Genomic DNA, 25,822 nt, shown 5'->3' with positions numbered 1-25,822 from the left:
CGTCTGCACCCCCTCTTCTCGTCTAGCCTCTCTGTTATTGCACGCTCCGTAACACGGAATTTATGCATACTCGATACCAGCCACGACCTACCTACCACCCTTTCCTTCGAAAATCGAAAGTCTCTAGCGAAAATCCTCGTCTTTATCGCTTTTCCTTCTTCTTCTTCTTCTTCTTCTTCTTCTTTTTCCTCCTCTGCTTCTTCCTCTTCTTTTTCTTCTTCTTCTCCTTATTTCACAAATTTCTCTTTTTCCCTCGTTTTCTCCGTAGTTGAAGAGCTCGAAGGTGCAAGCTCGTTTTTCTTTTCTTTTCTTTTCTTTTCTTTCCTCCTCCTCCCTTCCCTTCATCCCTTTCCTCGTCCAACTCAAAGAGAGGAGAAAAGTTCTGCGTCGGACGTGTCGCTGGAATTCACCGTGGCTAAATGCGCCCGTCGTTATTTCTTTCCCGTTTGTTTCCGTTAAGCGAAAACGTTATTCGTGGGAGATGAGTATTTGTTTGCTTTTCAAACGGCTGCACCGTGCCACTCTCTCTCTCTCTCTCTCTCTCTCTCTCTCTCTCTCTCTTCTCTGTCGACGGCGTATGTCAGCTTTTTTCCTGAGAAATGTTAGAAAAAGAAAGAGAAAGAGTAAGAGAGAAAGATAGATCTTGTGCCTTTTTTAATCCTTCAGATCTCGACGATGGATTCTTAACGAACTGCGTCTGACTAAATACGAAATTCTCTGGAATCTCATTTTAACGATCGTTCTTATTATCCGAGTTGATCGTCCTTCGAGATGTCACTAAAAAATTCGATTGTTACCAACTAAAAGGAGATAGAGAAAAAGAAACGTTGACTCGACGAGACGTTGAGAAATGAAATTCTAGAGGGTCGGGATAGATCGTCGAACATGTTGTAAAGAGAACGCGGGCGTTCGGTGGGGGTAGTCGAAAGTATAGGAAAGGGCATTCCTCAAAAGGGACTTGCACTCGTCCCTATTGTCACATCGAATTCTCCGCAAGAGCGATGCAAAATTCCTACCGGTTTCTACCACGAGGGCAGAACGAATCCTCGAGGGAGGAGTTTCGTGCGAGGCTCGCACGCAGGGAATTAGATTAAAAACATTAAAGTCACCTCCTTTCCCTTCTTCACCTCTGTATCTATAGTCGTCTCTTCCTTGTGGCACCCTTTGCTTTGCTACAATTTGCTATCTCTTTCTCTCTCACTCTGTCTCTTTGCTTCTCTCTTTCTCTCCTCTACGCGACCAGTCATCCGGTGATTGCCTTTTGGACGGAGCTCGTGCTCGCCGGACCGCGAAACGAAATTAGAATCCTAATAATAAGCGGAATTTAAAGTTGCGCGTTCCCGTATGAATAACACATGCGGCACATGCTTCGGCTTCTATCTGAAAGACTCTTTTTGCTTATCGATTAAACTTCTATCCTTCTTTCTCTTCTCTTTTGAAGCTACCAGAAGCTTGTCTTGGCGATGGTTTCAAACTGATAAAGAAATCGAGATCGATCGATCCATTAAACGGCACCATTAGATCGATTCATTCGTTTTATCTCTTTCTCTTTTAATAATCTCTTCGATATAATATCTGTACAAGTTCGACGTACATCAGGTGCTAAGATTACACGCACACACATATTAATATTTTATATATATATATATATATATATATATATATATATATCGACCGATATCATAAGCAATAAGAAATATTATCCGAGAATAGGGTAGTAAAAAATGATTACAAGAGTTCGAGGCCGTTAATCGAAATATATTAACGTGGCTACCGCGGTGACGCATCTATGGGTCGGAGAGAAAAGGGGCACCCACGTGTCCTAGAGAAAAGAGGGATCCCGCTTAATCTTTTTCCACGTCTCCCTATGGATATCACCACCGTCGAGAGACATTACGAGCCCCCTTGAATATTTTCACACTCCTACCCGCGTTGAAGAAACCACTCTCCCTTCTCATACTTCTCCCTCATCTAGTACACGACTACTCGTTTTTCTCAATGAAGCGACCAGAGCAATGGAGCAATGTACATGGTCCAAGAAGAACCCCGTCTGTTTTGTAACTATTTTCCGGCTAGCTTCGCGTGCCCTCCATGACTATGCGCGATGTTCCACTAGAATGAAAAGGGAGCGAGAGCCAATGCATTTCATATATATATATATATATATATATATATATATATATATGTTGTATGTATACGTAGGGGTTGTTTTCTATCTCTTTCTCCCTCTCTCTCTCTCTCTCTCTCTCTCTCTCTCTCTTCCTCGTTACTTCTCTCCGTCCGTTACGAAATATCGAGACATACGCGTTGCCTAGCGGATTAAGCAGGCCAGCGGTTGCCAACGGGGGTGGCACAGGGTGCCACGGTTAATGGACAAAGGGGGAAATACGCGGCTGCGGATCCAATTTCTAATTCTACGCTTGGTGAAATCGACGGGTGCGTTTGTGCGGGCGAGACCATTGCCGTCATTGCTAGGGCGACATTCGGTAGGTACGAACGAAAACGACAAAATCACCGAGTCGAAAATGTTTGTCGGAAGTTTCGCGGACGAAACGAGAAGAAAGAGAGAAGTAAAAGGGTTAAAGGAAGGAAAAGAAGAAAACCGTTTCGTTTTACGGTTAATGTAACACAAAGTTTCACGGTTCTATGAACGACTTTGATCTTACTTAGAATCGATCCAAGTCGTAAAAGTTCAATCATAGGGGCTAACGGTACACTAAAATCATGCTTTTCTAATCGTTTCAAGAATTCAGAGATGTTCAGAAGTGACAGTCGCAAAGTTTTAGTATTTCATGTTTGCTGTACCTTTCTCAAATAGAAACGTTTCTAGGAGCTGTTAAACTTTCCCTTCCGCGAAGAGAACCTTTGCCTTTCCACTGTTGCTTTTCCAAGGAGGAAAAGAAGAAGGAGGAGAAGTGTAAGCGCTTAGAAATGGTAGACGTTGCAGTTAGTTTCACGACAGGAAATAGAGTTTATTCGACGAATTTTCGTGAAATTTTTCAGGTATATAGATCCATTTGAAATGGAAGAGAAATTTTGCGATCGTTCGAGGAACGAACGAATCGAGAACGTAAGGTTGTTCGTTCATTCGTTTGCAAAACGAGAGGAAGTTCAAGTACTGGCAATGAAGAAAAATTCGGTCACTAAGCACTCGAGAGAAGGATTTGGTGAAGGGCATTATTATTAGCGAGAGTGGGTTGTCGTTCGATGAAAACTCGGGAGAAAGAGGTTTCTCCCTCTTCTTTATTCCTTTGGCATTATCGAAAAGAAATCATGAACGAGTCGGAGAATAAAGTAGAGATGGTTGAAATTTTCCGAGTAGTAGTATAGAGAGACAGTTCGACGATTTTACGATTCACGGAGAGAAGTCTGGTCCCTGAGGCGATAACATCGAACGACGCTTAATATCGTTACTCGGGGAAAGACAAAAGGGCACCTGCCTCTTCTCACGGAGGTAGGTAGAAAGGTACGCGAAGCTCGAAGGACGAAGAGAGCAAGAAGAGAAGGAGGAGAAGGAAGAGGCAGATGATGAGGAAGAGAGGATATAACGGAGAGGATAGCAAAGTGGGTGCGATCGGTCCTCCTAATTCAATCCCGTGGGATATCAGCAGGCCCGAGGGCTCGCGATGCCGACAAGGCGTGAATCACCGCGTCGTGAATTATCCAGCTCGTTTATCGAGAAAATTGTAGCTCCGGAAAAATGCCGGACGTGCGCCATTGTCTACGGATGTTACTGTGTATGTGCGCGCATGTACACGTGCTCGCCCTTTCACGTTGCGCTGTTCGCTCGACGATCGCGTGTAAGTAGTATAGCGCTGTCCTTGCTTATTCGCGTATAAGCTCGCGTTTGTGGCACATGTATTCATGTATTCATTGAATAATTGCGGGATATGCTTATCGTTCTTCTCTTGTTGAATTGAGAAGAGAAGAAAGAAAAAGAATGCAAGATAAAAAGAGAAAGAGAAAGGAATAAAGAGGCTATACAAAGACGAGATGTTTCCCGCAGGAACCGGGACACGCCCAGACGATCGTGAGCACGGTCAGAATGGTAGATAGGTGGGAAGAGGTAGGTAGGGTTGACTGCGCGAGAGAAGGTCGACTTTCACGGCTCGACGAATACCCGCAGGGTCGTCCTTGGCGTGAGAACGAGAGTAGCACCTGTTACGGAAAGGCGGAATACCCTCGTTGCGAGTCACAAACTTTCCTGCCACGCTTCGGAGATAACTTTGTGATAGCCGCGATGAATTTTCGAGGAGTCGACTTCCGCTCGTTGGATTCTTTCCATCCTCGTCTAAAGAATTTCTATCGTTTTGCCGATTAATATGTTATTTCGTTATAACACCTGTTATTGATTCAAATGAAACATTTTGTTCAAATCAAATAGGTTTTACAACAAAAAGTATTCAAGCTCGTTTTTATAAAAAAGAAAAAACGATAACAATGATAGTCACTTTATTTCTTTTTTTTTTTTATGAATATCGAATGATTCGCTGAAAGTAAAAGATACAGTCGTGTCAGTCACACAAGTCACTTTAAACTGTCGATAATCGTAGTGTTTACTCTACATTTGCGGGCAAACATGCATGCGAATACACGCTTTACACGAATTCGAGTGGCAACTGCCCACTCGAGTGAAGTTTTCGGCAAACATGACGAGAGAGAGAGAGAGAGCAAGTACCGAGTGACGCTCACTCTTCTACCACAGGTGCGCAGCTTAAGTTGCTGCCTGAAATATTAATTCTATCCGTGTTAGCTTTAACGAATACAACGCGAGAAAAAAAATGTCAGTGTTTTTTTCCTAAAATAAAATATTTTCCAAATGGATATATTCAAAATAGTAAAAATTCAGTCCAAAATATCGCAATAGTAAAACTCGTTAAATTATTTATACCATCGAATCGATACACAGATACAAAACGTAACGTTTAAAGCGAGCACGATTTAATCCTCGCTCGTTGAATAATAAATATTCTACATTGGCTGACCAAAAACGAGCGTTATCACTTGGAATATAGGGAAACTCTTGTACCGTCCATTTGACTCTCGATTTGGGCTTGAGTTCAGGCCAAATTATTCCCGATCTTTCGCGTTTGAACCAGAGCCAAATTATCTTCGAATTAGTTCAACCGTTAAATATAAAACGCACCGGCGTTTCGAAAGGTTCCGATCGTATTTCATATTTATCGTTATGACCATTTTACGTTATTTATAAATGGTCCAGAGAGAATCATCATTACGTTACCTCATCCTCGTGATGGTGAACGACGAATATAAATAACGTCATTCGTTACACCGGTGAATATTGAAACCATTTCTCTTACGCAAAATTCTTATTATTTCCTCAGCCGTGATTTATAAGCATCGTTATCGCTTTGGTATTATCGCGTGCGGAAGCAGCCAGTGAACATCGGTTTTGGATTTGGCTTCGTGCCAAACTACCCCTGTTACAAACTAACAAATTCCGTCTAAATGGTAGGAGAAATTATTTACCTATTAATGACACAGGTATTAACAAACAAGGACGAGGAACGTGACATTGACATTAAACGAAAGGTCATCTTATAAATCAACGTGAAAGATAATAATCTTTTAAAAATGATATAGAACAGGAAGAAAAATTGTCGAATAAATGTTTGCTACTATTTCTATTCATTCAACAATAATTCCTTTTGTGATAGTTCAAACAATGGGGAAAACGATTCACGGCTTTCCGATGATTTCGATTTAGTAACAATAGCGTTGGGTGGAAAAGCGAATTGAGAAAGATAGAAAGAGAAAGAGAAAGAGAGAGATAAAGAGAGAGAGAGAGAGAGGAGAGAGAGAGAGAGAGAGATAGATAGATAGATAGATAGATAGATAGATAGATAGAGACAGAAAGAGAGAGAGAAAAAGAGAGAGAGAGAGATAAAGAAAGAGGATAGAACATGACGAGACAGAAGGAGAGAAACGTATCGTGATCGCTTCGACGGAAATCTCGTAACGCACGCATCGGCATTAATTTCGACGACGTCGCTTCATTATCATATAGACGAGTGTTTCGTCGAGCGTTATTGGATCTCTCTCGCGTCATGCCGCCGTCGCTGCTACGCGAACTACACGCACGTGCGTATACGTGCTTAGGGTAAACGTGCGTAAGGTTGCTTGCTCATGGCTTCCGGCCAAGGAATAACGATCGTTCCAAACTCTATTCTTGCTCTCTCTCTCTCTCTCTGTCTGTCTGTCTATCTCTCTCTGTCTCTCTTTTCCTCTCTAGTTCTCTTGTCCTCTTGTCCTCTTGTCCTCTTGTCCTCTTCTTCCTCCTTTACCAGTACTTTCTCCTTCTCCTCCTCTTACTCCCTCGTAGATCCTTGTCGTTGTAAGCGTCGAGGAACTACGAGAGCTTTGTAGCGTTAACTCGTTGTTTCCCATGCTAATCGCGTCATATGACGCTTTCTACGGTCCCTAGGGGGACATCATAGCCACCGATACTTTACACATAATTTATAATTACTATCTTTCGTCCAGCAGCAACTAGCCGTCCATCGTATTTCATAATTTAATACACGCCTAACCCCGTTCTTAAGCTAATACTAATTTCATTTTACACTGGACAGCCTCTACTTACTATCAATTTAATACTTTGGGAATTCAACAGGAAGAGATAATAACCGTATAGTAAAGAGAACAAAAAAAAAAAGAGAGAAAAAAAGAAGAGAAGAAAGAAAAGACGGGTTAAAAGGGTTCTCTTTTTCGATATCTCACGGAAATCAATAAACTTAATCGTACTCGAGTTACTTGATCGAGCCGATTGAAACAACCCCTCGAATAACAAAGGAAGGTGTATATCCGGCCACCCCTCATCGTCTGCGAAGTTCATGATCGAAAAGAGCACGGATTACAAGGAAAGAGAAGGGTAGAGGAGGTGAGTTGAAAAGGGAGGTAGGATTGAGCGATCGCCGATAGCGGCATTCGGGCGTATCTCCCTGTCAACGAGTGTATCAAGGACGGGGAAAAGGGCATAGATTATCAAGCGTTTCGATCAAATTTCCCTCTTCTATATATATATATATATAGTTAGAACTGGGACTCCCGCGGGACACGAGGCCGTTTGAAAAAGGCATCGTGCAACATTACGAGACAGACGAGCACTTTCGATCTTGAACGTTGCATCGATGAGAAAGAGCCAAAGGAAGAAGTGATAGAGAAAAAGAGAGAGAGAGAAAGAGAGTGTAAGGAGGATAAAGAAGTTTGGGGTGAATCCAACGAGAGAGAGAGAGAGAGAGAGAGAGAGAGAGAGAGAGAGAGAGTGCGATAGAAATAGAGGGAGGAGAAACGACAGGGTACTTATGGCTTCCTACGAGGAAACTATCGTTCGAGATTCAAGCTACGAGCCACAACGCCAACGATGACGACGTAGCTTCGTGCCCTTTATGAACGGACTCTTCGGCTTGATGTCGCTAACGAGATCCTCTCCTTCTCCCTTCTATCTCCCTAATATAACGATGCAGCTTATTAATCACTGACAACCACGATGTAATAATCGAATCAACCATTCAACTTGATACCAAAATCCATTCACTAGAAAAAAAAGAAAAAGAGAGAAAGAAAGACGAAGAAGAAAATGTAGAAAGAAAGACTGACGTAAATTTATCTAACAATTTTACAACAACTTTATCTAAAAACAAATATTGTAAAAAACATGTACGTAGGTGTATATTAAAATATGATCCTTCTAAGAGAGAAAGAAACACGCACGCTTACGCGAAAATTCTTTTATAAAACAAGCTCTACGTAGTTTATTATTTATAGGTACCGCTTGAGTGTATTAAACTGCGAGCAGTATTCTTTACGTTTCTCAAAAAGTACGCACATAAAATGTTTCGTTGTACGTGAGCTGCAGCCGTAAGTCTGTTTATGATTTAAATATGGTGAAAGCTTTAGAAGGGTTGGGAAGAGATGGCAGTAGTGGTGGTAAAGCGAAAAGAAGGAAGAGGAGGAGGAGGACGCTACGCTTATGGCTTCTTCGTAGGATGCGACCGACTTTACGATACAATGACCTCGGTATTCCCACGTGCTTTTGAATTACCACGGAGAGAAAATGTTCTTTGAATTTTCGGAAACGGATATACCTGTATACTTTGTATATTCTCTCTTCGTACTGCGAAATAGTATACACGCAAGAGGAAATGAAATATTCCAAATTATCTAAAAAAGAAAACGATATCTAATCTTCCTTTTTCTTTCTTTTTTACTTTAAAAACGAATCGTCTATTATGTTCGATCATCAAAATAAATGATACCAGAAAGCAATCAAATAGGAAGAGAAAGAAAAGGAAAAAGAAGAAGAAGAAGAAGAAAAAGAAGAAGAAAAGAAGAAGGGGTAGTAGAAAGATGGTGGTAAAATGTGGTAAGACGAGGACTACGACTCCTGGGGTTTCATATGGAAAGCCCCATGTGGTTGCAAACGAGCACGCTCTGGCGTCGTGGCGTTAACGGCCTTGCACGACTCGTAACGCCTCGCAGGCGTCTCCAATGTCGTCTGCTACGACGAGAAGAGAAAAGAAGAGATGTGAAATAGAAGGAGAAGGAGGAGGAAGAAGATGAGAGAAGAAGAGCCTCGTAACTGGGCCAACCGCGTGTTTCTCGCACCTCCATGCTACCAAAGTTTATCGTGCGCGTGAACGAGCTGTAACCCGTTACGAAAGTGGAAGAGGAAACCCCAGGGAACGAAGTCATCGTCGGCTACGTCGAGCTTGAAAATTCATTACCTGCCGATAGAAGCCGTCTCGATGAGAACCGAAAAATTCCTGCTTCGTCCCACGAGATCTTTCCATGAGAAAGAGAGTGAGAAAGAGAGAAGGAAAGAGAGCGAGGAAGCAAAAAAGAAGAAAATAAAAGAGTGAGTAAATGTATGTGAAAGAGAGGAAGAGAGAGAAAAAGAGTGAGAGAAAAAGATATCGAGTTACATCTCTCCCACTGCACTCGCGAATCTTATTCGCGAACCAGCTCGTAAAACTCCGATGTTATCCCTTTGGATAGACGTTTTATTAAAATCTCAGCGATCCAGCTCGTTTTTCGAACGTCCATGATCGTAGTGGTAACACGGTAGGTGGGGTAGTAGCTAGCTCGTAAAACACCACCGAGAGAAAGGGATGGACGAAAGCCGCCTATACTTTCGAACGCGTTTAAATTATCTCGAATTAAAGCTTCTCTTTCCCTCTTTCCTCTCCACCCTTAAAATTTTTCTACCGTCAACGATTTCACTTCGCCGAATGAGGATTGTTAATCCTAAAAATAGTGTAAAATTCCTATCAGCAATCGTTGTTAGAGTTTGCTTGTAAAATGGTGAATGGTGAATAGTACCTTTAACGCTTCCACTTTAGGTAAGCTCACATTCGTTGTATATCTTCAGAGTATTCCGGGCAACGGGACACCTTCGTCCAGTTTGCCGGGACGATTCGAAACGCTTCGTAATCCTATCGAATCGATTTATTCGCTCTGGCCGTACGTATATAACTTAACGAACGTATAAATCAGCATGGCGATACCACTATATTCGCATTTAAGATAAATCACGTTCTATAGTCGAGATTACATCATTCCTGGCGACGTGTCGTTTAATCCGATTCGCTTATCGCTAACACGCTTTCTTTTCCCGTTCCACTTTCTAAGGAGCGCTTTGACAAACGTTTATGAAAGCGATTTTCAATAATATTCTAGCTGATACAATATCCATGATTGATCTTATATTGAAAATGTTCAACCTGAGCTCTCTTCGATTCGCAAAAACGTTCGCTTCGTGTATGATGGTAATATCGAATCGAATCATCGGCTTTAAAAACGTTCCGTATAATCATGTGGCTTGTTGGTACTCGCAAACAAACGTAAGACCATATTCCGTGATACGGATTCTCGATTGAGCACGATATATCGTGCTCGATCGGCGTTTACTCTGAAATCCAAAGCCGGCGAGTCGAATGAGCTTAATAATAGCTTAGACTAAACACACAGACGTATATGCGAACACGTAAATGCAACCGAGGGATGCAGTTTACGTAACGTCGATTCGAAACAACATGAAGCTTGTCCTGAACACAATATAACGTCTTTTAAATTGCAAGGATATTGTGTGTAAGCATATTACTAATGTGTACTAATATGCGTGTAAGCTAGGTCGTTCTTGTATACTTTTATTCGCGTTAATAATTTTCATGATAATTACGACACCGGTTATTATATAATTCCCAGTAATGTACCTAGTATGTATTTCTATTTCAGACGTATCGCTGTTCATTCGTTACTCTCTGTAAGAGGAAAAAGGATAAACGAAAGTGTAGTCGCGTACATCTTGTGTCCTTTACATTAAATGAAGTCTCCGATTAAGGAAAACACGCTTGAATTAATACCTGCTACGGGATCATGAGATAATAAAAGAGCAGCTCGAGTTAATTCTCTCACGTTTTCCTACGAGATCACTCTATATACCGGAGCTAGAAATCTTAGTCATTCTGAAAGAGCGTATCGTCTTTTAGTTAAAATAAATATTCATAAAATGTCATGATACAACATTTTCAAGCGTCTTGCTAGCTTCCTGTTTGAAATTTAAATAGATAGATAGATAGATAGATAGATAGATAGATAGATAGAGAGAGAGAGAGAGAGAGAGAGAGAGAGAGAGATCTAAAAATCGAATCCGATCGAGATAAATCCTGGGATCAAGTTTGAATTTTAAATTCCTTCGATGTCGAAACTGGCGAACGCGTGCAAGCTCCTCGATGGAAGAGAGACGATTAATCGTTAGGATGAAAATTTGTAAATACAGAGATCAAGTTAAACGATTTATCGACACATCGTCCCAATTTAAAAACACGATATAACAGTAACACGATATAAAAGATAATATAACATAAGATTTTTTTTAATTTATTCATAATCGTCCCTATCTATGTCGGTGGTGTTTCTTAAATTCGAGACTATAGCTTCAATTTGGAAACTTTTGGATAAGCAACGGGAACAAATATTGTCAGTAGGACTGACGGCAGAAGATAAAAGAACAACGAACGATAATCAAGAACCTTGTTTTACTTCCCTGGAAGAGTAACGAGATCCGAGAGTCGACGACCTTTTCTACCAACCAACCCTCTCTACAAGTAAAAAAAGAAGAAGATGAAAATGAAGGTGAGGAAATAGAGAGAAGGGTAAGGAAAGAGGGAAACATCGTCGACATCTCGAAAGACATCGAGGATCATATTCTCCTTCTCTTTCTTTCTCTCATTTTCACGCACACAGAAACTCTCGTCGGCGAGAAACATAATCGAGATTTCGAACGATATACAACAAGGCGTTGTGGGGTGGCAGGATGGAAATTGTCGAGAGAAGTTCGTGCCACGGCGAGGACTTGAAATTCAGTTGTGTTAATTCCTCCGGGTTTTCGGGAGCCCTCCGGGCCAGAGGCCGGCTTGTTCGTTTCACCATTACCTACGTATACACAGAGACGAAGAGAGAGAGAGAGAGAGAGTGAAGGAGAAATAGAAAGAGAAAGAGAAAGAGAAAGAGAGAGAGAGAGAGAGAAAGAGAGAGAGAGAGAGTAGTGACAAACACTTACCAAAGCCTCGCTATGCTCGTACGTGTCAGGGAGTGCCGACACCTGTGAGTTTGTGCGAGTATACGTTTCTCCATGTATACGTACGGACGAATTCACCCCACGTAAAGAGACGTACGCAACCACTCCGAAAATGTTCGTGTATTCGTCCGTTCGTGCGAATGTGTAAGTGAACACGATGGTCCTGCGAATCCATTAGCCGAGTTCCCTCTCTTCCATTCCTTCTCACTCACTCACTCTCTCTCTCTCTCTCTCTCTCTCTCTCTCTCTCTTTCTCTCTCTCTCTCTCTCTCTTCTCCCCTTCGATGTAGAATACTCTGATTTCTATTTCGAATTACTTCAGAGGGGTGTGTAGTATTAATGCGTATTTGATCGTCGAACGATCGACAAAAATTAAGCACTGCGTAAAGATTCGACGAATTTGTCCTCTGTGTGTACGTTCTCAACGTGTTTACACATGCGTATATGTTCATTTGTGTTTTCAAGTAGAAAATAATCCGAAGGGGAAATTAGTTCGTGTCTGGAGTCGTGCCGACAATTCAACGTAAATATTTTATTGATTTATTTCGTTTCGTAAACCGCTATATTTTTTTCCCTCTTCTCTCTCTATCTCTTTTTTCTTTTTTCTTCTCTCCTCTTTTTTTCTTTTTTTTTGGGTGGGGGAGAAACAACAACGAACGGACCAACGTGCGTGAATGTTCCGATTTTGTTACAAAACATCGACCCTCTTGTTTGTATATTTTTACACGGGCAAAACGCGCAGGGAATGGATGAAGAATAGCTTTCTCATGCTGGCGCGATAGGTAAACGCTCTTGTTTGTACGCTTTTTCGTTAGAAATGTCGATCAATGGTGCTTTTACGTTGACAAAATATTATGCGTCATTATACATGTCTTGTTTCGCTATGTTCTCATTTTCTCTCTTTCTTTCTCTCTCTCTCTCTCTCTCTCTCTCTCTCTCTCTCTCTCTTTTTCTCTTTCTCTCTCTCTCTCTCTCTCTCTCTTTTTTTTTTTATTATGTATTCCTAGTTAAAGAATAAAAAGAATCATGGTGTTAGTTCTCTTCGACGATGCATCGAGATCGTTGCTATCAAAGTTCGCGGTCCGGAATTTAGCGCCAGCCTGATTCGTGAAAGCGATAGCCACGTGATTAATATGAAGGATGTAATGATTTATGAACGAGCAGAGCTTTACGGTGTAATTTACCGCATAGGACGCCTTATGCAAAAATGATAAGAGATCGTGGGCATAGTGCAAAGGTTTATCTTGATGTCCGACTAAGCAAAAGTAACTAACATTTGATTAGATTAAAAATTAAGAGAAAGTTTGACATTCCTAAAAGAGATTTTCAAAACACGTGTTTATGAAATTCTTTAAAGAGAGAGAAAGAGAGAGAGAGAGAGAGAGAGAGAGAGAGAAATGGTTACGAAAGATTCCAAAGGTCGCAAGATATTATCGATTTTACCGAAATAATGGATGTGAGTTAATTAACATATGAAAGAGAACTAACGATATTCTTAAGAATGTATGTTAAAGGTAAGTATAGTTAGAGATGTGTATATATAGAGAGAAAGAATTAGATTCTAAATGACAAATTTACGTGGAAACCAACAAGATGGTACGTTATAATGAATATCGGGAGAACGTCTTGAAATATTTTCGCGCTTTGAAAAGCGGAATCGTGTGGACCGGATGCTGTGAGTAAATTAGTGGCCAAGACTAATGTACTGAATGAATAGAGAGGACATTTATAAAGGATAGAGAGAGAAAGAGAGAGAGAGAGAGAGAGCTGATTGAAGAGAAAAATCATGCGAGTTTCAGCTATGACAGCAATAAACTTTTAATATGTCTGTAAAAGTTTTATTTTACGTGTACGTCACGCCGCGCGTACTTAGCGTCCTCGTCGTGGGCAGAAATATTTCGCTAATTGAGAACATCCCATGCGGACAATCTCGTAGCTCCATCGTCATTCTACGAAATGGCGGAAGAACTCAAAGCGAAAATGTCCGCTTTACGGTCGAAGCAATAAAAATATATCAGAGTAGTTGTGTTCGTAGTAGTTAAGTCAACGATGCGAGGTATTTACTCAAAAACGAGAGAAGGAAAAAGGGATGGATCGTCTTTCTCGTTGCAGGACGGATGATTGACTAAAGTACGTGTTTCGATTCTCCATTCCATCTCCGAACCACCATTCTTCAACTTACCTGAAACAAAGAAAAAGAAATCTCGTTGTAGGTCTCGTTTTCCAAGAAAATCGATGATCGATCTTAATTATATTCCAAAAGCATAGTTGTCCGTAAATACAAAATTTCCTCCACAATTTTTACCAACAATTTTTAAATAATAAAATAATCTTACTCGAAGAAAAGCCGATTTATATAAATTTTAAAAAGCTAGAATTAATGTATGACGTCTTATGTACATATTTAAGAAACGTGCCGGTGAAACTTCAATTAGTTCGAATACCCTGTAATTCTCTTTTACGTTAGAAAACAAGGAAAGTAAGACGTTTATTTTTCTTATAAATGAAAAATGTTAACGAAGTAAACAGTCAACGTTATTGTTAAAACAAATTTCAAGGAAGGAACTTTCTCATAGAAAAGGAATCAATTACGATGCGCTTAACAGTTATTTACTCAACGCATATTTATCGTATCCGATCGTAACTAATTATATTCATTAAGCCGGAAGTAACTTCGACAAGCAGAGAGTCAGAGTGTAGCAAAACACGATCGACTAACTTCCTCGTTACATATTGATTGCCCAGCCAGTCGGACGCGCATGAGTTTCCTGTAAACTTATTCATCGTCAAACACGATTCAACAGGTTTTCGTGTGCCACGCGTAAACATCGGTTTGTTCATGTTTTGTATGCTACTTATGTATCGATGTAGATATCCACACACACGGCTATTAACGTCAGCGCTAAAACGGATTCGATCTGTTGAATGCTAAAGTTTATTCAGAATGTCTCGTGGCTGGTTGCACTTTGTGTTCTCAAAATTTGTATATACTTAAATGCTATATAATAAGTTTTATATATATATATATAATTTATTTATATATATATATACATTTATGTATATAGTTTATATATATATAAACTGTATAAAAATTGTTAATAATAAATATCAAGTTTTATAAATATACAAATGACAATATAAAGAAGGTAAATCAAAAACACGTTCCTTTAAAGAAACAAGTTCACCTCCGATCGAGATCAGGTAAGTTTTCTATGAAGTAGATAGAACGGCCGGTGAAGTAAGGAGAGAGTAGGGCCGATTTTATCGGCCCGTAGAGAGACACGGAACATTTACTACGTGAGGATTCCAGAGACGAAACGATCACTGAAGCGATTAGCCTGTCTCAAGCTTGATATATCAGTCTGTTTACTTAGCTTTTAACGAGTGCAAAACGTCGACGTGCACTGTGCGTGCATTATCCCATGAATGAGGGGGTAGGGGAGAGGGTGAGAGGGATGGAGGACAATCTCGAGCTGGAATCTTCGAGACGCGAGAGTCAAGAAGCCGACCGACCGACCGACCGAACGAACGAACGAACGAACGAACCCCGTTTGCTTCAACGTGAACTCGAGTTTCAAGGCCTTAAGAAAACTTATCGCCAAACGGCAGAGCAAGTGCGGACGCATTTACATTTTATGTCGAGCAAGCACATAACACGCATATAGTTGCCCTTCTCAACTAAAACGTCGTCACAAACTAAACCGTCGTGGTTCGGCTTGACGAAACGGTTTTATCGTTGGCGACTGTGCGATTTGTTGCAACCCTTAAACTCGGAAAATGCAATCTGTAAATAACCTTATCAATCGTATATATGGAATCGTATATATAAAATATTAAAGACAAACTAATAATAAAAACTTGTGACAGAATATTTTACCTATAGAATATTTTACGAAGGAAAATAAAAATAAATCGATGATGAAAAATATACTTCCATAATAATAGAATAGTACGTAAAATCGAATTCTTCGTTATTAATTCATATATTATGAACCTATTTTGTGGATATGAAAGTGTGATAACTGGGACGGGTCAACGAGTCAGTGTCTGTATAAAAATATCTGGAATACAAAAGATTGAAGAAAATAGATGGTGCTCGCGATAAGATGATGGTCAGAGAGCGAGGCTAGAAATCGATACTTTTCGATGCAATCCGATATGATCGTTCGCCAATGTCACAAATATCTTTTCTTCGTTCTGTTATATCAGATCGCATCGAGACTATTTTTGGCTGGACCGAGACTCGAGATGATACTTGTACATATACACATGGACGAACAACCACGCGTACGTATATATGTCTGTTAGTAACGAGCACGGCACGATGATGATGCATAGACGTTATCTCATGAATGGGCTTCTCGTAATCTCGGCCCTAGATCTCACTTCAGTGTAGGCTGCAAATGCACAGTCCTCCCTTCTCCCTTCCATCTTTTCGTTGCCGGCGCCTTCTTCGGTATCCTTCTTCGTGGTAACACTGCGGGAATCTCAAACGAAACGACACGAAGTACGGATTTTTTTTTTTTATTTTTATTTTTATTTTTTTTTTTTTAGATACCTCGCGTAACTTTTTTATCTTTCACAGTTTTCCACGAGCAGAATACGCTGGTTTACATAATACTAAAAGAAAGAAAGAAAAGAGGAAGAAAGAAAGAAATGACCTTGGTAAATCGTGCTCTTCTTATTAAATTACTTCCACGAGTTATTACGCGTCGGAAAGAAGCCGGCCAATCTCGGCGATGATGAATGTTGCTTGTCGGATTTAAAATGTATTCGTCATGATTTATTACGGTAAACAATCATTTGAGAAAAGAAAATATAATATATGCGATAGTAAACGAAAATAACGTTATAAATATAATATATGCACGAATTTCGATAAAGGATATGAATACGGATCGATCGTCCGAGCGGGATAACAAGAATAAAAAGAAATATCATGAATTCTTGATCGTGCTAGAGCAGGGGATCTACAAGAGCTGAGACAAGACAAAACACACTTTCGGTCTGGAAATCGAATCGATGATCTAGAGAGGGTGTACGAGCCAGTTGTTGGGTAACCAGTGGGAACGGTGTCGATATATCTGCGTCTATTTAGCGGCGCTAACGAGTAGTTCTGCACTCGTGGACGAGAAGAAGGAAAAGGAGTCGAAGAAGGAGATGAAGGAGAAAAAGAGAGACGGAAAGAAAGAGAAAGAGAAACAGAAAGAAAACGAGAAATAGAGAGAAGGAAACAGAGAGAGAGAGAGAGAGAGAGAGAGAGAGAACGGTACACAGTGCACAGTGCACACGTACGTAACGCGTTATCCCATGAATGGGCTACAATCTCACCCCTGGATCTTTCGGTGGCAGGGCAGCCAAGTGAACAGTTGGCGAACGTTGGAGAGCCTTGCTCCACTCGCGGCAGTGCGAGGAGCTACCGTTTGAGATTAGCATCTTTTATGCATATACATGGGAGGAAAGAGAGAAGGAGAGTGAGAGAGAGAAAGAGCTGTACACATACATTCAAAGAAGTAACTTTACAGGAACATGCACACACGTACTCGCCGTTGAATTCTCCACGCGAAAGGACCACGATTTCGCGAGAACAGTTCCTTCTCTTCTCTCGCTCTCTTTCTCTCTCTCTCTCTCTCTCTTTCTCTCTGTCTCTTGGTGGCTCGTACTTCTATCTCACTGGCTCCTCCGGGCGGCAGTTTCTCTCGGCCTTTATGCGAGCCACGGCTTTAGGAAGTGACTCTGATATTATCTCGCGACTTGTCTCCTCCAAAGGGGACCTTTCTTAACCCTCTCTCTCTCTCTCTCTCTCTCTCTCTCTATCTATCTATCTATCTGTCTATCTCTCTCGCTCTCGTTCTATCGCTTGCTCACTCGTTCTATCTATCCACCTATCTTTCCATCTCTCTTTCACCAAAGTCGAACGATAGCTCCGCTCGCGAGTGAACGTACGGTACGCGAGCGAGCACTTACCAAACTCCAGTAGCAGCTTCAGAAACGAGCAGTCTGATCTGGGCCACCTCGAGGCGCCTTGGGTGTCGGCGTAATTGTCCAGAACCCGGAGGGAGATCCTTGTCGTTTGCGACGACAAGAGAAGACTAAGAAAGGCAGTGTGAGTGAAAGAGAACGAGAGAGAGAGAGAGAGAGGGCAGCTGTGTTTCTGGATGGCTGCTCCATTCATGGATTCCTCGCTCGATTGGGCAACCGCTTGTTCTTAATGCTTTCAGAAACCAACGCTTTATTCTTACCCGTGAATTTATAATCGGCACGCTTCGAACAGACGCAGTTTCCAAACGCTGGACCATTCTTCTTGTCCACCAATTTCTCAGCTCCCTTTTCTAATTCGATTTCTAATCCTCACGAGATTTATTTTTTTTTCTACGTCTAAACTACCGTTAGTAGTAACCCAATTTGAAATATTTCTTCTTTTTGTGTTCGACATGTAATTGCAAAAATTATTCTTAAAAATATTTTCTTCTCGTGTTCGAATTTAATTACAGGAACGACGTTCCCGCAGATTTGAAAATGTCCAAAATCTTATGATTTCCTAGATTAAATCTTCAAGAAAAAAATTTACACAAATGATCGGAGAATTTTGTAATCATTCCGGAATCGAAAAAATCTTCTCCTAGTTTTCTCGTCTCGCTCGTACGATCCGTGAAGTAATCACAGATTTCTCATTTCTATGAAAATGATTCAAATTCCAGTACCCTCTTTCTCGACAGAAAAACGTCAATTTATATGCAAAAGTATCTAACGTCGGCGACGAGCGAGCAGAAAACAGAAACGGTCATGAAAATAATGCATTATCTCTGATGTTCTATTTTCGCTAAAAACGATTAGACCGAATTCTTTCTTTTTCTCTTTCGTACATACTCTTTTAACTATACAAACATTGCTAATTACATTTCTATTTTTCACGTTCTCTCTTTCTTGAATTTATTCGTGTAATATCCGTGTTTATACGCCATATCTAACCTCGTCACTGATTTTACGTTAGCGAGAAATACTCGATATATCTGGCTGATATCAACGTATCTCAAACGAATATGTAGACTCGATGTTTCCTGAAATTCGATGAATCAGTTGGTAATGATAGATCGTGCATTGACCCCCAGAACGTCACTCGAGAGTTCAGTGCCACCACGGTTTCGTGTGTTCTCCATTTGCATAATAAATACTTCATGCTATCTGCTATATTATGCGTTATCGATAACGCTAGATTAGCGTGATTTCCGTGCTTGATTTAAGTGGAGTGGAATGAGAAATGATTATCGATAGGGAATTTACTGCGAACTTTAACGTGTACGAAAGTACGCACGTGTTTATCGCTCCGTGGTTCGTAATTAACTAACGAAGGTCGTGAAAATTTAAAAGAGAAAAGAAAGAAAGAAAGAAAGGAAAAATAACAAAGAGATAAGACCGTACAACATTCGAGTCTAATATTATATTTACGTTTTATTCAAAAAAATTAAATTGTCTCTACCGAAATTATTCACCTACATTTTTATTTATATATTAAGGTCACACGCTTTTCGTGCGTGTCGCTGCTTTGATAAGTATAATTATCGAACAAACGAATCCAATCGATTTTAACACTAGAGAATAAGTCATTAGAGAGCTTCGCTCGCTTCGACGATTATTCGACAATCCTACGACGTCACAATTCGATTCACAATTAGGAGGAAATTATATGCGAGCGTATTTCTCCGAAACACTTGGCCTAGTTCTCAAAATGGAGCTACATTCTCCATCGGTCGCGGTAGCTTGAAGCACACTCTCTTTCTCTCTCTCTCTCTCTCTCTCTCTCTCTCTCTTGAGTCGATTAGTCTGGCCTGATTAATTACAAACAACGTACGATTTACGAGACCATTATGTCGCCGGCCGAACACTGGAACGAGACAATCGGCAACGGTTGGGCTCGACCGTAATCGACGTTCATCCATGGCTCTCGCTCGCTTAGAGAAATCGATATCTCCGACCTAAATACGTTAAAACCGCGTACGACTCTTTCCTAATCGTCGGAAAAACGATCCGACAAAATCTAAGAACCTTGATCGGTCGAAGAATACACAAAAGCGGTCGGTCCTTCGAAGAGAAGGTCATAGAGAACGAAACGAAGAATAACAAATGAAAATAAAAATAAACAGAAGAAAGAAAAAAACAAAAGGAAGACGGAAAGCCGGTCGATTAATCAGAGAAAATTATACCACAGCGAAATACGAGGAAGCCAAGGAAAACGACGTAAATTCTGTTCGCTTGATAAATCAATCTTTACCGTCTCGCGGCCCGCGGCGCTACTTAAAAAGCGTACTGCGTATTATGTAAATTGTCTCGAGACTTTTTATTCAATGAATCGATCGACCAGAGAGAAAGAGAGAGAAAAAGAAAAAGAAAGAGAGAGAGAGAGAGAGCAGAAGCCACCGTTCTTTCGTTCGTTCTTGCATTAATAAAAAAATAAAAAGTAGGGAAAGAAGGAGATCCGAAAAAAATGTTGGAGTCTTTGAGAAAGATAAGGTCGAGTTTACGCTTGGACCTCGTCGATCTTCGAGCAGTCCGTAAAAGAAACTGGAGCCCACGGGCTTCCAGTTTCTCTCTACGGCACGAAGACGTTCCGGCATTGGATGGAATAACGTCGCGAAAATCGGCCTCGTTAATCTCTCGTTGCTCCGTTCTTATCGTCCGTGGCGCGATGAATTAAAGCCGAGTCGCCTTAGGGGCTGCTGCTGCTGCTGCTGCTGCTGCTGCTGTTGCTGTTGCTGTGCTACTCATGCCATACGCTACTGTTGCTTGCTACCACTCCTACCACTCCTACCGTAGAACTTTAAATAACGATGTGATCGCGTAATAACAGGTCGATCGGCTACTGGTCGGTGTAACTCTTGCATTCTCTCCTTCTCTTTCGCACACCATGCACGTGTTCGATTTAATTCGCGCGCGAGATAAGACTCGAGATATCGGTAGGTCTACGGCAGCCAATAAGCATACGCGAGATACTCGATTCGTGTCTCTTGGTATTCGCGTTTTCATTCGTACGACTACACTTCTACGATACGTTTCTCTCGATTATTATGTATCTATAGAAATTCTATAGTAGGTTGCATTCGCGTTGTGAAAGAGATTGAAAAATGCAGTCATACGTAAAAAAAAAGAGCTGCCTCACGGCCATTAATTGGAGGATGGACAAGATTAAAAAAAAACTTTCAATATTGGGAAAGCCAAAGAGAGATAGACAAATGGATAGATAGATAAATAGAGAGAGAGATAGAGAGAGAGAGAGAATCGAGGAGAAAAGAAATGTAGATACAAATATCTCCGTGAGATTGTTTTCTAATTACCTTACGAATTTCGAGCACGCCCGTAAACGAGAAGTTAACGAACAACAAACGAGTTTCGAAGTTATACTGCGACGGAATTCGACAAATTTTTTAGAGAAGTAGCGGAAGTGGATGATAGCGGGAACAAAAGTGGAATATTTTTCGTAACAAGTTTTCGCAGCATGTGCATACGCGTGCACATTTCGCAAGGGAGAAATTTAATAAAGGAATAACATTTTTGGATTTTATCACGAATTTCTCTACTTTTCATCCCTCTTTCTTCTCTACGATGCCTCGTTTGTCGTATCCTCGTCGTATATACGGAATCAAAGAGAAAAGGTGATATTTCATCGGAAGTTGGATTTCGACATACTCTTTCGACTTTCTTACTCGCGAAGCGAAATCCATGTCTGGAACATCGTTGCCGTCGTCTCCATTGGAATGCAATAAACAATTCATCCCTGGAAATCGCGGGTTACTCGCGCTTTCGTTTATCTCCGATTTCTCCGCGTACCCGTTACAAATGCGTTCTATCGTATACGTCAAAGGCATTCCGCGATTCAGGGAGTAATGCGAGTACCTACCGCTGGAATTTCCGTCTGGATCTCGAAACGCCGACGTACGTTATTATATCCCTCGAGATTGCTTGTTGCTTTGCGCACGCAACTATGTGTACGTGGATATACGTACACATAATATATCTGCTTATTACACGAAGAAGACAAATTTGCTTCTCGTCCTATTACAACATTAACGATTTTCTTTTCTTTATTCTTTTTTTTTCTTTTCTATTCAAACGAACATAATTCCATTCCAAAAATATCGACAATTACAATTTTCAGATTTATATAAGAAAAATGCACGGTTCTGATAATACATCTATCTCTTTCCTTATTCCTCCCACCATCGTAAATTCCCATGAGAGGAAACGAAAGAATCGTTTGATTTCCTTCGTGGAAAGGAACCGTCAGATTTCGATCGTATCATCGAGAACTTCTTATCTGTATTGTCGTTAAGAACGACCGTACCCTATACGTGTCTGTCATCTCTTCCCTCACTCTCCCCCTCAAGGAAATCGAACATTGCGGATCGTAAACGTCGATCGATACACGTTCGGCGCGTCATCCTTATCCTAAAGTTAAGATCTGGTATATGACTTGCATATAAGTGTGCACATATATCCGTGCTTGCATAACAGAGAGCTGTCTTCGAGTTCGTTTCTCTACCTTTATTCTCTCTCTCTCTTTCTCTCTTTCTCTATTCTTTTTAAATCGACGAGAAGACTTAGTACGAGATTATATTTGAAATCGTAAGGACGTTTAAGATAAAAGGGCAGATAGAGATTGATGGAAAGGAGGACGTTAGTCCAAACGGCCGATGCACTTCTCTCGATACGTTATCTTAAGAATGATACGTGCGATGGAAACACGTACATTATCGAGACGTTACCACGCTTGCCCCTTTAATAAAATCGAATATCTTTCAAGAGAAATCTTTTATTGCAGGTGTACGTCTACTTATCGACTCGTTTCTCTTCGAGAAGAATCGAATAAATACAAAAGATTCCAACAAAATCGATATCAATAGATAACAAATCATACAACTTTGATAGTTCAAATAAAAATAGAAAATAGAAATATGAAATGGAATACCAAAAGATGTATACCAAATATCTTATTATCATGGTTCATTGTACGCTCTCAAGAGTGGATTCCCTTTACCTCCTCCTCTCTCTCTCTCTCTCTTCCTCTCGCGTTGGCTTGGTTACACGAGCGGAATAATCGAATCGTACGAACTGAAAACGTCAGGCTGCTACATCGTGCTCGGTGGTTCGATGTATCGTCGCATTTCGAGGTCCAATCAAGGTGGCATTGAATGCGTTTGTTACGAGGCTCACCAGCCCTCCCTACGGTGGTCCGTATAAGTGCATTATCGGAACCCACCATCTCTCTCTCTCTCTCTCTCTCTCCCTTTCTCTCTCTCTCTATCTCTCTCTCGCTCTTTTGCTCTCCCGCTCTGTCACTCTAACTTGTTCTCTCCCACGCAAGAGACGTGACGAGACGCATGGCGTACAAACGAACGCGAGGATGGAAAATCTATAGGCGAGTCGCGCGTTCCTCGTAGTACCTACTCCAGGGTTCTAATGAGGCGTACAGTTGCTATCATCTGTTGAGATTGAGATTGAGAGTGAAACGAGAAAGAGAGAGAGAGAGAGAGAGAGAGAGAAAGAGAGAGAGGGAGAAAGACTACTGAAGGAAGGAGAATGGTACACGTTCGACGATGATGACGACGGAAGGGACCAGGAAATTCTATCGTCCTGGATACGACAGAGAGGACTATAGATAACGAATTTTTCGTCTACGTGAGGAGTAGGCAGCTTCGAAGATAAAGGACCATGCTTCGTGCCAACTTAGATTAGCTTCTATTATACGCATCGAAGCATGACATGTATTATAATAGCCCAGGATATATAAAAGGAAAATTCAAAAGGAAAATATTCGATATCTATCTGATTGTAAAAATACAATATTAAATGAATAAATAACGTTACAATTAGTTATTGATGAATGATATTACATTTACTTTTAATTCACTTTTTATATATTCATCCATTTTTTCCATTGTTTGATTATACTATATATCGATTATAATATTATTAATTTGATCGTAGAAAAACTTGGAGATTTTCTTTGAAATGAAGAATTTGTTAAAATTCTATCGAATATGTCAAATCGGGAATCGATTTGATTAATTTTTCATTCAACAAACCGTTCTAAACGATAATAAAAAGAAAGTCGTTTTATCAAAGTGACATTATGATACCGGTACAAGGATTACAGTAGAAACATCAATGGGTAAAGTAAGTAATTCGTGTAAAGAGAGGCAAAGGGATGTCGTTTGTTTTTGGTATTCACGGGAAGCGTTGATATCACGATATATTCGACGGACGAGGGGGTTCAACGAAATATCAACGTGCAAGCATCATCGATACCATTGAAACGTGATACTCTTGGCTCGTGTACCTTTCGACGTGGTCGGCGAGACGACCTCTCAAAAAGCGACCGGCAGCGATATCGTTGCCGCAGCAACGCACTCGAGAGAGAAAAAATAACGAAAGGGAGGGAAAGATGAACGATCGTGAGAAAGACGTTATGGTTGAAATGAAATCGTAACGATCATGAAATTTCATTTCCAATAAATCCTTTTTTATTACCAAAACGAAAGTATTAACGGGTTTTTACAACGAGCTCCAAATCGTACGGATTTAGTTTCTAAAGTGAGCATCGAATTAGAATGGATAGAAGTTAAAATAAATGTGGACGAAAATGGCTCGTGTATATATAATTAAACCGAATAGCGTGGAACTTACAAATGAAAAAAGATTCAATTCTCTGGTCGAAGTGAACGAACGAAAGTATTTTCTTAAACCCACGCGACCTCCTCTTCTTGAAATTTGGCAGGCACCTCCGCTGGTCGTCGTCGTTCTTGTTTGTCTCGCCAACCAAGAAGATTTACGAGCGAGTTTGGTAAGGCGAGACTGAAATATGCTCTCGAGCTTGAGCTACGACTCGATACTCCGATCTCGGAAGGGTTTTGGTCGGCACGTGCGAGAAGCAATAAGCCATTTCTTCCGTTTTTCTCATAGATCGAGTTCGCCTTCGGCGAGATTACTATTTCCATTATTCTTTTGTCAAAATTCATAAATTCACTTTACCGTCTCCTATTCCTTATGTCGAATTTTCATGGCTTTCTATTTCTCTCTCTCTCTCTCTCTCTCTCTCTCTCTCTCTTTCTTTCTCTGTGCGTCTTTGTCTCTGTCTCTCTTCTCAAATATCTTCAATGTAAATTTTCGTACAACAAGATTTTTATCTTTTACTCCAAAATCGTGGGAACGACTCCATTCATAAATATTTCATTCCGGTACCACCATTGGCAAATTGCCGAGTGGTATTCCTTAAAAAAACAACAGTCCATTACTCCTGCCTCTCCTCTCGTGGCGAATAATAAACGGCATTTTCCTTGACGCGAATAGAATTTCGCTGGTCGATGAGAGAGTTCGGGGGTAGGATGGTAATCCTCGAAATACTGCAAATCAATCCGCGAGATTTCGAGGATAGATGGCGAGGAGAAGGAAGGAGAAAGGGAGGAGACAGGTGGTTGGGATGCACCATCGAATCAATACGTTCTCTCGGTGCTTCCCATGGAAGCTTTCGATGTGTAAAACACAACGTGACATCGCGTATCGTATTCGTTCTCTTTCTCTCTCTCTCTTTACCTATCCATCTGTCTACCTATGTATCTCTATCTCTCTTTCTCTCTTCCTTTTTTTGGTAAAACCCAAAACTTCTTCCTTCAAACACGAAATGTGGCCTTAAGCACAACGTAGATACCTTTTTTTTAGTCACGTTAAAATGCACCCTCTTTCGATACGAGAATATATGGTAAGCGATGACAACCACCCTCGCTGAGAATCACCCTTCGAACTTTCTCTTTCTCTCTTTTTCTGTCTCTCTTTCTATCACTTTTTTCTCTATTTTCCAAAGAGGGTGCCAGATAATTCTGTTTTAGTTTCGCATTACAAGCCAACGTACGGTAGCAAGCGACACGTTTCCGTCGTCGGACGGAATATCTCACTCAAACCACCGACTACCTCTGTTGTTGCTACCAGTGCTGTTTCCTCTCTCGTTTTCTTTCCACTTCTCGTCGGACTCGTCGTCGAACAAATTTCTTTTCTTCTCCTCTTCTTATTTTTCTTCTTTTAGCATGTTCGCTCCTCCTTTCGAAAGTCCTCCAAGGGTAGAGAGGAGGAATAAGAATTTGACTAATGCAATCGTGGATGCTAAGAAGCCACTCTCGTCGGCTATTGTGCCACGTTATCTCCTTACTTTTACCTCACCCTTTTCCCCAC

General features: G+C 40.8%; 1 protein-coding gene across 3 annotated transcripts in view; it reads right to left on the bottom strand.

Annotated features, from left to right (window-relative positions):
- The window catches only part of LOC127062452 (protein slit), a 307,729-nt gene that overhangs the window by 70,888 nt on the left and 211,019 nt on the right, over positions 1-25,822 (bottom strand). Inside the window, exon 2 of one of the 3 annotated variants that reach the window (XM_050990699.1) lies at positions 13,667-13,784. The exons of the other annotated variants lie outside the window; for them this stretch is intronic. Within the exon in view, the coding sequence (XP_050846656.1) occupies positions 13,667-13,784 (118 nt within the window). The remainder of the gene's footprint in view (positions 1-13,666; positions 13,785-25,822) is intronic. 3 annotated transcript variants of the gene reach the window in all.

Source organism: Vespula vulgaris, chromosome 3 (genome assembly GCF_905475345.1).
Source record: "Vespula vulgaris chromosome 3, iyVesVulg1.1, whole genome shotgun sequence".
NCBI classification, from domain to species: Eukaryota; Metazoa; Arthropoda; class Insecta; order Hymenoptera; family Vespidae; genus Vespula; species Vespula vulgaris.
The sequence above is the reverse complement of the archived record's forward strand: the minus strand, read 5'-3'. Positions and strand labels throughout refer to the sequence as shown.